At 38.3% G+C, this 13,042-nt stretch overlaps 2 protein-coding genes across 5 annotated transcripts in view; both read right to left on the bottom strand.

Annotated features, from left to right (window-relative positions):
* The window catches only part of LOC107224748 (5-hydroxytryptamine receptor 2A), a 79,111-nt gene that overhangs the window by 34,658 nt on the left and 31,411 nt on the right, over positions 1–13,042 (bottom strand). The gene's annotated exons all lie outside the window — the stretch shown is intronic.
* Positions 382–5,474, bottom strand: LOC107225051 (trichohyalin). 3 transcript variants are annotated; one of them, XR_006903313.1, is made up of 3 exons: positions 5,148–5,474; positions 1,508–4,123; positions 382–1,159 (listed from the first exon to the last, which is right to left on the bottom strand). XR_006903313.1 is itself a non-coding variant. In XM_015665359.2 (2 exons), the coding sequence occupies exons 1-2, from the start codon at positions 5,370–5,372 to the stop codon at positions 2,975–2,977; spliced, it is 1,374 nt and encodes a 457-aa protein (XP_015520845.2). In that variant the 5' UTR covers positions 5,373–5,474; the 3' UTR covers positions 382–2,974. The 3 variants fall into 3 exon arrangements, 1 of the variants encoding a protein (XP_015520845.2); XR_006903314.1 differs by having other exon boundaries at positions 382–1,001; XM_015665359.2 differs by having other exon boundaries at positions 382–4,123.

The raw sequence follows: 13,042 nt of genomic DNA, 5'->3' as shown, positions 1-13,042 counted from the left end.
TTATCGAACTGGTGCTTTGTTGTTCGTAATAATCGGCGAGTCACATGAAATGTAACAAAAGTCTTGCAGCAAAATTTTGCTTCGTTGTAATTACCGATCGTGTTAAAATTCACCGAAAGCCAGCTGTGAGGTTTCAAAAAATCTGGTTCGAGTGAATTATTTATAATCGAATGAAACACTCATCGAGTATCGATCAAGTTTTGCGCGGGAAATTTTTCGAGCGCATTAATTAGTCGCAATATATATTTTCATGTTATTTCAAACTTTATATTAGACAAAGAATACGGCAAATGTAATATTGTAATATTATCCGGATTCAGCGGTAAATTCTTAATCGAATTGTGACATTTAATTAGGTTGATAATATCAATCGAATGAAAATTGGTAAAATTTTTCCTTGATTTATTACTAACAGTATTGTTATTGAAAATACAATGGATATCTCGTGATAACGTTTGTATTTTGACCCGCATATGTTTGTGAACGTCGAAAAAAAACGTTGATATTTATATCGCATCGGACGTGATTAGTCATTCTTCCATAGGTCATCTCCTTACTTTTGACCAAAGCTGATTAGAAAATGCAAGAAAATGAATTCACGGATCATTGCCAGTTTTACGTTAATTACTCAAGATCATTTGAGTTTGACGTATTATTTTATTCCACATGTCGGTAGCTTAGGGAAAAATGATTCGGTTTTTTGTCTTCTTTGTTCGTCTCTTCAAGCGAATTCGAAATTAACGTATCTCCAAAAAATGGCAGATTCAATTGCAATTTCAATAAATTCGCTTGTAAGTAGAATGAAAAAAATATTTCGTACATTTAAAATTTCTTTTATTACCCTAGTGCGTGATAATGCTAAGAATACGAATCGGATCTGCGTGTAGTATTGCTGATCAGTTGCTGATTTAACGAAAAATGCGAATTGCATCCCTTGTTAGTAAATCTCCAACTCTTACTTGGTCTTTGGATTTTGATGAGTGTTGCTTTTATAGCACAACCTGAAGAAAATTACTAACATTACCAAATCGATGTCTTTCGAAGTGTCGAATTCTTTCGAGAAACTGATCGATGGCTCGTCGTTTCCGACCTCACCCAATGTATTTAAAAACAACATGCATATCATGCGAATCGGCCCTGGTTCACGTAAAGGCTTTCCCTGCGAGAGAAAGCGAACATTTTTCAGAATCAGCTTCGAGTCCGCAGAATTGACATTACGAATAGGGATATTCGATAGAAATTCATTTGACCATGAACAAATGACAAGTTTTTCGAATGTTGCATCAATTTATGCAAAATCACGGCGCGATACTATTTCTAAGTAAAATGAGCGGACAATTACCAACCCGAAAGACTCTCCAAAGATGTGTTACAGGGTGTCTCAATTTTCAAACTCAACAATACGCGGCATTTGATTCACAAATCGAGACAATCTGGACTTGTTGGCAGAATTTTTTATTTTATTTTTTTGCAATCTCGTTATTAAACAACGTCTGAAATTTCTTACGATGAATTACTTCGGATCTGTCCCTGCGTCCTGGACTGGAACGGACTCCCCGGAACTCTTGGGGCGTTCAAATCCGTCGCTTGACCCTTCCAGACGTTGACTATCGGCATCCGGCGACATCTCGAAGGCATCCTTCCACAGATTTTAACCTCCCGACGCATGCCGACGAACCGCAAAATTTCTCTCCTTGACGGGGAATGATCGTCTTCGGGTTCCTGGGAAGGTCGAGGCGATCCGCAGGCGGCACACCCACCAGCAGGACGAGGATCAGAACGACTTTGCACATGCTTAGGTTCGTTGGTTTCGACCGACGATCAAGCTCTGCCGTGGTTTTCGGTTACGGCGGTCCTAATTATTGCCGCAGTCCTCCGAGAGTGGCGGAAGTCGGCATTGGAGAGGGAAATGTGTCAGCGATACGTGAGGTCAAAGGTCAATATCAAACCTAGATAACCAACGATTATCGCAGATAAACATTCGAAAGTATCCCTGATTTACCGAACGAGAACGACACGTTTGTGTGAGAACTGACGGTGACTTCTTGGACCGTCGGTTACTCCCTGAAAGTTCAACAGTCTCTTTATCGGAGTGGCCGCAGTCCGTTCCCGGAATTTCCCGCCGCGAGTTTTCCTCGTCAAGTCTTGTGTTTAATATTTACCTTAACAGTAGCGAGAAATGCGTTGTACGAGGAAATGGCGTCAGGCGTCGTCTTTGACCCAACGAATGTAACTTCGGCGAATCGTCGATTGATATTTGACTTCGTATCAATACTATTTATACTATAGAAATTGTACGAGAAGATTTTCAAAATCAACATCAACAATCACATCACAAAAAAAGATCTAAAAATATTCGGATTTTGGTAGAAATTCTTGGGCGTAAGTTTTTTTTTTTTTTTTTTTGTCACCGATAACGGATCCGAGGTCAGAATTCCAAAATTTGTAACGGTTGATCGATTACAGTGGTTGCGAAATAAACAAATATCACGAAACTGAATTTTTATTTCAAACTTCGAATCGGATGTTAATATTTTCTTCGAAATTTAGAAAATTACTCTCCGTGATGCAGTCGAGGGAGTTTCGTGTGAAAAGGGTACGAGTGGAAAAAAAAATGGTTTTTGGAGGCATGTTAAGAATTGATAGATTGATTTTATGCACGACGTCAAATTTACGAAAAATATAAACGAGTACTAGAAACAGTCAATAATCTCAGATTGTCGTTCTCACCCTCACGTTTCGTTGGTTTTTGAAAATTTGAGTGTTTATTGGTTGTTTTTTTTTTTCTCATTGAGTCTAAGCAAAATTTTACCGAAAGAAAAATCGGTCTATCTTAACTTGCAATGATGTCTGATCCAATGTCTAATTTTTAATAAGAAATTAGGTTGAAACGAGTCCTGGGAAAATGTCTATTCGCGTTTGGAAAACCGGGTAATGTCAGGGAATTTGACAAGTCACCGAGGTTAGAAATTTGCTAAGAATGAGAAATCCTTCTACATCCTTGATAGAACTTGATGCATTCCTGGGTTTCTCCTTGCAGCGTACGAACTTGTTCAGTGTACTCGTTGATAAGCCTTGCGTGTTGTCGCAGTTCGCTTTCCATGTTTTCCCGCATCAAATTTTCCGCACGCGTCCAATTTTCCCGCTCCTTCTCATATTCCACCCGCTTCCGCGCCAACTCTTGCTCCGTCTTTTCCAACTTTTCCTCAATCATCCGAGTCGCCTTGACATGCTCTTGTTCCATCTGTTCCCGTTTCCGTTGTTCCATCTTCTTGGTTTCTTTCAGCGCTTGATCGGTACGTTGCCTCTCTTCCCGTTTCTCTTCTTCGTATTTATTACTCCGCTGTTCCAATCTTTGCTCAGCTTGCGACAGCAACTTTTGCTTCCTATCCAATTCCGCAATTTTTGATTCAATTACGAGCGACATTCTGTTTCGTAGCTGCTGATTTTCCCGCTCCGCTGTCATTTTATTCCTTTCCAATTCTTCCTCCGCGCGTCTGTGTTCTTCCTCTATCCTCATCCGGCATTCCTCTTTCTGTAACGACAACTGCTCCTGAGCCTGATTCAACGATTCCTGTGTCTTGTTCAATTCCGTATTCTTGAATAGAATCACTCGAGCATGATCCGTTTTCAGCTGCTCACGTTGCTGCCGTTCTTGCTCCACTGTGTCCAGTAGAATCCTCTCTTTGCGTTCCCGGTCTTTTTTTTCCTTCTCTTGTTCAACCCTCTGTAGCAAAAGTTTATCCTCTGCTTTTTGCAACTTGTCTTCCAGCGATTCAATTTCATCATCGTACTCTCTCTTCGGTCTTTTACGTTTCTCTTTCGCCTCTCGTTCCTTTTCCCTTTTTTGACGCACTCTCTGCTCGATGCGACTCTCATCCGCTGTTCCGTTTCCTTCACCATTTCTATGATCCCCGACAATTTCCTCCCGCAAATCTTTCCGCTTCTCAATCTGCTCCAGCTTTCGCTCCATCGAGTCAAACTGTTCTTCTGCCCACTTTCTGTATTTCAAGTATTGCTCCTCTTGCGCGTTGATTTGTCGCTCCGTCCACGTTTTGTACATTTCAAGCTCATGCTTAGATTCTTCCTTCGTTCGGTTCGCCTCCTTTGCTCTTTGAGATTTCTGTAATTTACATAACAATTTTATATTCATCGCAGCGGTATATTTTGACAGTAAATTTCATCGAGGACATTGTCTTTACGCCGTTGACTCTAGAAATTGAATTATGCTCCAAACGCGAATGCGTTTCTTTCATGTTTGTACGCATTATTCTTTCTGTACAGCGTGAGTAGCTAAAATTCCAGAGCAATAGCAGTTGTTTTGCAAGGACGCCCCATCTTCAATATACTTACTTGCCACACTGGGGTCTAAAGGACTCCGGCTCTGTTTCATCGGTAAGGCTTGAATAAATTAAAATATGTCTGAATGAATGAATACCTTTTTTAAGAAGCCACTCGACTACTATCTTTATTCTTATAGTCATAAATCGGTAGAGGACTCAGCTAAAATTTTAGCCCTTAACATTGATTAAATAAGCAAAGTATGATTTTTTTTTGTTTTTTTGTAAAAAAATTATCAATCTTCCATATTTTTACTGTACTTAAGTTTTACATTTTGACTGTATAACTTACATAATCCTTTAAAGTAAGCTTTGAATAAATAGTTTTTTTGTTTTTTCTTGTAACGTTTTTTTTCACTGCGGTCCGAATGTGATTCTACGTAAGTGTGGCAAGTAAGGGTTAAAGTTCATACATCGCAATGACCTGTCATCTGAACTCACGACGCGACGGTTTGTCAATCAGTCAAAACAACTGCCTTTGCTCTAGAATTTTAGCACATGCGCATTAGACCGTTTAAACCGTTAATTGCTCACTCTGTGTAATAAAAGTCAAGTTATTATTTGCTTTTAGTTATTTTAAGCACGCGATTTATTCGGTCGAACATACAAACCGAAATGTGAAAAGAAGAGGAGTTCACCAATAAGAAAATACTTTCTTCAAAGTTCTCAACTGTTCGATTAACGTAAATTTATAATTCCCCTTCCGAGACAGGAGGAAAAATTTATAAATGACGTTAAATTGTACGTGTGGTAAATTACTTGATATTCACAGACACCTTCCGACACGTTATTATCAGCTTTGCTTACCTTATTTTCAACACTGAGTTTCGCGAAGATGGCCCGTTCTGATTCACTTAAAACCGGCAACGTGTCAATTGGAATTCCAAGACTTTCAGATAACTTTTTGAATTCAAGTTCCGAAATTTCCGGAAGGATTTCCGTAACGTTATTATCCTGGACATAATCCTTGGCCGGTAATCCACAAACCGCATTCACCAACAGTCCAACAACTATCACTGCCGATCGACACATTTCTTAATCGCGCGAATCTTTCGACTAAACTGAATGAACACTCCCGTTATGATGGACGCTTATGCAAGACAAGTCAATCATGGCGTCAATGGAGTTATCTGTCAGGTTCACTAGAGCATCTCTGCCGAGCCAAGGTTGATTGTTTAATGCGATAATTAGCGACGAAGAGCGTTTGCTCCAGAAGCACACGAAGCAATGCTCGTGATTACGTCTCTCGGAATTTATCGGACGTAATCGATCAAAAAGCTCTTCAAATTGCATCAGTAGGATATAAAAATTTCCTGTGAACTCTTATAGAATTCTAAAATGTAACTTAAATCTTATTTTCAAGTGCATGTTGTAACTTCATTAATTTATTCCCAAGCTCGTTTGTCAACCTCTGTGATTCCGACCGAATCAGCTAACATATTTCTCTTGAACACTCAGGCGGATTCTCTGCTGCAATTTGAATTTCGCAATTTTTTTTTTTTTTTTTTTTTATCGAGTCATAATTTACTTCATTCAGGGCGATTATTTGCGGTTAGAATTTCTTCTTTTTCCGAGCAACTAATTTCACACGAATCAAACACAAAGAGGCCAAAAATCCAAATAGCAGAGTCACGAAACATTTGAGGAAGTCTGCGATGTCAAAATTGTAACAGTCGGATATTAAAAATTGGTAGAGCTTCTTTTTTTTTTATAATTTTGATAACTAATGAAATCGTAACGCGTAAAGTTGGAGTATTGATTCGAGACATTGAAAGTTACGGAATAATCTGACGAAACTTTTGTAAATAGTTGAGATTTAGAATTTTCAGTCAATTGAATATTTCTAGACATTCGGAAGCCTGAAAATTAGAATCTTTCAGATATCGAGCGAAAAAAAACTCGGGATATCACAATGAGGTAAAAGTTGGATCAACTTGGTTGTTAGGCTTCCATCTTCCAACGCGTAAAACAATTCGTTGATCAGCAAACTCGAGAAACTCAATCAAAATGTATAATATATTATTTATAGAACATTTATGGTGGTAAAAAATACAGCGGACACTGCGAGTGATGAAAGTTATAATTGGAAGGATGTGAAGAGGATGGATATGATTTTTACATACAGGAATTATCTAACATTTCCTCATATCACAGTTGTTTAAAAAAAATATCACGATCTAACTCGAACGGAAATACAAGCTACGCGTATAAAAATCTGCTCATCTGTTACAACAGATTAAAGATGTTCGTTCGGAGAATTGTATTGTTTAATTTTACAAATTACTTACGTAGTGAACGAGAACAACATTTGTTTTAAACTTAAAGGTGTAACAATCAAGCTTAATAACCAATTTACCGAAAGTTTAGAGTCCGACAACTTTTATCAGACAATTAGAAACTATGAGGTAAAAGTTTTACATAACCGTTAAGTTGAATCGGTGTAATTTCAATTAGTCGCTAAAAGAAATCCGTCGCACTGTGTCTTTCATAATTAAAACGATGTTTACTACGAATAACCAACAGTTTGAAAGCGTTTACATTATGCAAAAACTATAACTGTTCGAATTTCTTATCTCGCATTTTGTTTGAACGGTGACGTGTTCGAAAAACTTGTAAAAAACGATGAAAAAAAAAAAAAATGTTCGTCTTATTTCTAATATTTGTAGAAAAAAATTTCAGAGTATAAAAAATTGTTCGTCAAAAGATTCCCTCTTGATCTCTATCCAGCGCTGACATTGCACGATCTAAAATCTTTTCGCCTAGCGTTTTTCTTTCCGGTTCTCGGTGCACGTCGTATTCATTTGTCGGACCGTGATTACGCTCGGCTTTTAACTCGTCGACTGAATTCTGCAATTTTTTTATAACCGAGAGGAGTTCCGTCGTATCAATCGGCTCTTTGCCGCTACGAAGCTCTTCCAATTCCCACTGAGTGTTCCTCAATTTTTCCCTCGCCTCTTCAAGCTCCGCGACCGTGCTTTTCTCACTGTCTTTACATTCCATCAGTGATATCTCGGCAAATATCTTTTCCCCCTTTTCCTCCATGTTTTTCTCCAATTCTTCATCACGGATCTTCTCGCACTCGCTCAACTTCGATTTCAATTCGCTTATATCTGCCTGTTTCCTCTCGTCCAGCTTCGACAGTTCCATCCATTTCTGCATTTCCATGCTATTCAAAGTCTCAAACTCGCTTTTCGCCTTCTGAAGTTCCAGTCTCAGGTCCTGTACTTCGCCGAGAAGTTTCACCTCGTTTTTTGTGCTATTCCTCAACACCTCCGTTTTTATCTTCACGGTATTCTTCAATTGCTCCATCCTGTTGTACAACCATGAAACTTCGTACACCAAACTTTTAACCTTCGGCTCAACCTTGGCTATGAAATCCTCGTTCTTATTTATGCAGACCTTCTGCATACGGTTTGAACACTCGTCGCACGCTTCCAGGTTACTGCCATCCTGATGTTTGCAGGTCTGCGAAAAATCCACTCTTTCGATCATATTCAAAGAACGTGTCTGGTAAAATGTAATTATGTGAAATCTGCTTGTGAATTTACGGTAAAAATATGACGTTCAAAATGCCTCTTACGAATATTATCATATTTCGATTAATGCGATAAGGGATTTTCCGAACATTTGTGCCTCGTTCGATAGTCGAAATGAAAGTCATCAAAGTCGCGTAAAAATAAACTTATAAATGTCCTCGAAATTGCGCTGTCGATACAGGTGTTAGAAAAATGAATGCTTTTTTTTTTTATCACGAATATAAATATCAAGTGGTCTTATTATATTTAAATATCAAGCAGTCCTTACCTAAACTATGCCCAATCTTTTTACAAGAGTGCCAAAAAATATTGCATCTTATTGCAGACGACTGAATCAATCTTTTTAGATTTTCATATCCAGTAAAACTACACTCTTATTAATCGGCATTAAAACGTGCTAGTTTCCGTAAAAAGCGTCGATTACAATCTCAAGTTTTCTTCTTTCTTCTTTGTAATTTCGACGAGGAATTTGGTGAAAATAAACGGTATATTCTTACCGAGGGGAAGAATAAACCTCCGAACCAGTTGCAGCTGTGCACCTTGGTCAGTGAATCTTTTCTAACCGAGTCGCTAAAGGCTTTGCTCAAGTTCTCTGGGATCGGTTTGTCCTCCAGGATCATCTCCAGAATGTTCTCAGCTTTGGTCAAAATAGATTCGGCCGAATCAGGTGGCTGCCATAGTTCGAGGTCTTCGTCCCAAAGTGCTGAGGTCATGACGACTAAAAGTGCGAGGATCACTGCGGGTTTTATCATCTTTTCGCTGGGTCAAACTACCGGTTACTGAGGCTTCGGCTATGCCGATGCTTCTTATATCCTATCACTCCGTGGTCTGTTGCTGATTTCAAACTCTCGAAATTATTCGGTAAACAGGTTTGAGTTATCTTTTGAATATCTTCCATGTTGTACTTTCATAGCTGTTGTTAATTTTCCACCCGTCACTGTTTTCCATGTACGACGTACGACATCTTTCGATAATGAACTTGACACAAACTTTGGGTTTTATGTGCTTTAGGTTCAAGTGACAGTGAAATATTTGGACATCAATACACTATGCAAATTCCATTATCTCACTTACTTGAAAAACTATGTTGCAGCACGTTCGTTGCACCAAGACCTTTAACCTCTGTCTAATTGTAAGTGATCGGAAGTGTGTTTATATTACCTGACGAGTTAATTGTCACATTTATACTACGATTCCTTTAGCCCAGGAAAAAACTGGATCAGATATCATAAAACTAACTATTCCATTCGTAGCAATATGGTAAAATAGAATATACGTATTTTTTCTTACGTCATTTTTTCAATTGTTTTATAAAATATTGTTGAAGCAAATTATGCTCAAAGTCGTTATTTTGAAAAATTCACCGCGGCAATGGATTCTACGAGAAAAATGAACTGCGTAACATGTTTTTTGTCAGTGTTCAGTTTATAAGTATGTACAGAGTAGTTTTTTGGAACGTCAACCTTGTTCGGGTAAAATATTCTGAAAAGTACTAAAAATCTCGTAAATTTTATTCTTGCTTTTGTGAAAATCAAAATTCGCGTAGCTTTCATCGTGATTTTGTTTCGATCACTCAAAAAAAGTCGTTCAGTTGATTTTTCAGCTTTCGAAAAAACAGAAAAAGAAGCGGCCGTAAAAATACAGTCGCGTAATTGCAAATAAGCCTCGATCTGTCTCGTTATTGTCTCCCTTGAATAGTCCATTTGACGGTACCGAAAAATGCCTCGATCCATTTGAAACTTTGAACTTTTCAACATTCAGATTCCCAGCTTTCGATCCTTCGGCTCGTGACGTTGGAAAACCGCAAGCAGTGCCGTACAGCAGTGCAAAAATTATTACAGATTTACGTGTCATCTGTTTACCAGCCGAATCGTTCTGCCACTGATTATTCGAGCGCTGTTAAGCTGCTCATTACACGTTCCAAGAAGTTTCATCCAACGCTATCAAACCGAGACTCGTCGGTCGGTGATAAAGTGTCTTGTGACTCGTTACGTGACAAGGAACGATTGTATTTGACATCGCTAAGGGAAAGGTCTTCTGAAAAACCCAGAGATTACTTCCCCGTAAATATTTCGTGTCGCGTTTATACGTTTCCTACAAGCTTCTGTATCGTGCTATTCAGTTTCACTAACGGGTCGATCTTAAGCCGAGTGGAAATTTAAATTTTCTACAACTGTCGTGTGGTTTAAAACCGATTTTCATTTCTCAGGCTCACGTTTGCTGTAAAGTATGAATCATTCTTGTCGGAAACGATCGTCTCGATAAACTCGATTGGACTTGTTAAGTAACCATTGAAATTTTGATTTGCTTCCATTTTCAAAAAAATACACATTCAACAGTATTGATTTTCGACCAATCAACATTCTTAACACATTGAATCATACAATGGATACATATTTAGTACCAACCCACTTGGTTATATCGATGATTTGACCATCTCTGAACAAGATAAATATTTTATCTATAAATAATATATAAAAAGTTAATAATTAGATACGTGTTGTGAAATGAAAAATTTTATCGTCGGCGATTAGAGAACGTTGAAGGATTTTTTTTTTCTTTTTGCAAGCTTGAAAAACCACGGTAAAAAACTTTGTACAAAATCCGTCAGTCCCGATTTATTGATCTGTCGAAATTCTGTTCATTATTCGACAATAATGGACACAATTACACTCTGTTATTTTTTTGCTTTTGACAACATCCTTCGTTATTCCGTTTAAGCTCGAGCTTTGTCCGCGTCGAAAGTCTCCGCTGATCCATCAGCTTCTCCACCATCCCAGTATCCTCTTTTTGCAGTTCTAGGCGTTCGTAATGCGCGCGATTTCTGGTTTCCCGCTCTTTTTTCTCCCGCGCATCCCGCTCTTGCTTCAGTCGTGCCAACTTTTCTCTCTTTCACCTCGCGCAGTTCCCGCGCTTTTTCTTGCCGTCACTGTCGTTCGAACAGCGTTGATTCATTTTGCTGGCTGATACATTTAACAAATCGACTTTCCTTGCGACATTTAGATGTCTGTTTTTTACGTCCCATCCCGTGCAACCCAATTTGAAAAACTGAAATTGCTTTTCCTGTACGTAACGTGTCTTTTATTTTCCTTTTCTTCGTGAAGCGTTCAACTTTGATAACGAATAAAATGATTTACTAATCTGAAGATTCCGTTTCACGTAATCAAATAAGAGATGTACGAAACATCGACTATGCGAGGTATCTTTAACGACATTATTTCCGGTGTTTCCGGAAGTGACGTCATCTTTCTGATTTCCAAATTTATATCCCGACGCACGGATTCTCGAAGCTCTTTATCCTCGACGAAATTATTCGCGCGAGGTTGAAATCCGCAAGCTGCAATTGCCAAACCTGAGATAATCACCGTTGATTTGTACGGCGTCATGTTTCAACTGTACGAATCGCTTTTTAACTCGTCCAGCATGCGGGCAGAAAAATATCACCTGTGTTCTCCCAACCGTAGATAAGGGATTCATTACCAGAATTACTTGCGGAAAGAGGAAGTCACTTTTCATCGATAACGGGGACATTTTTTTTCTCATAGAATATTCAGCTTGCGAATCAAGTTTTAACCATTTTTTTCTCCGACTGTAAGCGATACGACACAAGAAATGAATGAAAGGAAAGTTCGCGAAAACTTTGCTTACCTAAAACAATGATCGTTATTATTATTCCTGACCATGCATCCGGTGCACAAATAACGCAACGCGAATAGAATAGAAACATTTGCGTATATCACACCGGATTTTAAGAAAAGAAAACCGAGTATCTTTCAAAGTGAGAACAGTGATAGAAAAAATCGTGCGCCAAATCTGAGAGGTCAAGGGTAAAACCCAGATAGAATTGGCGTGGAATGCCCCATATACGTGTATATACTTATGTAGTTAGGTATGTACGCGCATATGTTATTATACATTGTACTCCTCTGGAAACTTCCCACTTTGCGGGGGCAATTGAATTCCAACGCGCCAACATTATATACAGAGTGAATTCCTAACGACTGCATCCTCCGTCGTCTGCTGAAATTTAATTCGCACGCGCTTCAATCCGAGAGCGGATTTTTACCAAGACGATGAATTTCAACCTCGAAGCGTATATGTTTTGACTGTGATATTACTGGAAACTGTTTATATCGTGTGAAAACGATCTTGAAGAATTGCCAAAACGTCAGAATCGAACTTGGAATCGTAATCTGAGATGGAAATTGAGTCGAAAATTTTATTTAAATAATCTTCTCTCATCCTCCTTAAGACTTTCTGAAAAGCCGTCTTTCAAAATCGTTCAGCTCGCCCAGGAGAATAGATTCTCCGAATTTTTTAAACGCGAAAGTTTTGCGAAAATCAGTCGATGCGTTTGGAGTTTATCAACGTCTCAAATTGACTCGGTTTTCCTTTTTTTTTTTGGCACACCCTGTATACGTCGTGTATAAATATACATGCACGCGAATCACGTTGAAGAAAACAAACTTTGTCACCGTTTGTATATATTTCGTTTATAATAAAAGGAAAAACACGTTTCAAAAGCAGGAAAGGTAATCTTTGACCAGACCATTCCAAACTATCGATGCATGCCTTTTTGATTCCGTGATATACAAATAGCAAGTATATATATCCTTCCTAAGAAATGACTAGAATCGTGTCAATCGTAAGATATGATTTGAAATGTTGTAAAGATTTTGTTATAAAATTTCTGACATGTTTCAATTCTTGATAAAGCTAATTTGAAATTGCGTTGAACATTTGTGTAAACGGTCTAGTTCGTTTTGACCTCTCGTTTCTTTTTCTTTTTTCGTTTGAAATCTCTGAAACCGCGTTAAATCTTCGCGGTTCTGAAAACTCGAAACCAGACGACGGTGAGAAATGAAAACGATGAAGAAAGTGAGAGAAAAAGAAAAAGAAATCTGAACGAGTGGTGTTAACCCTCGACGCGATCTAATTTCGTCTTGAAAAACCGCGAAACTTTTTTATATACGGCGAAAAAAAAGGAATAAAGAGAGAAGAAAAAAAAACAAAAAAACAAAAAAAAAAAAACGAAAAGAAAAGTAGTAGTAAGAGAAATTCGTTCCAACCTTAGCTCTCGTCGACTTTGCGAAGCTTTCGGTATTCAGCAACTTTTTTTTTCCCCCTTTCTTACTCGCTCCTCTTTTCTTTCGATTTTTCTTTGAA

This window comes from Neodiprion lecontei, chromosome 3 (assembly GCF_021901455.1).
Source record: "Neodiprion lecontei isolate iyNeoLeco1 chromosome 3, iyNeoLeco1.1, whole genome shotgun sequence".
Lineage (NCBI taxonomy): Eukaryota > Metazoa > Arthropoda > Insecta > Hymenoptera > Diprionidae > Neodiprion > Neodiprion lecontei.
Note: the sequence above shows the minus strand (reverse complement) of the source record. Positions and strands in the feature narration are given on the sequence as shown.

Coding starts and splice junctions, on each gene's coding strand:
- LOC107225051 (XM_015665359.2), bottom strand. CDS start 5,372: ATGTGTCGATCGGCAGTGATAGTTGTTGGACTGTTGGTGAATGCGGTT. Junction 4,124..5,147: donor AACTCAGTGTTGAAAATAAG/GTAAGCAAAGCT, acceptor TGTAAATTACAG/AAATCTCAAAGAGCAAAGGA.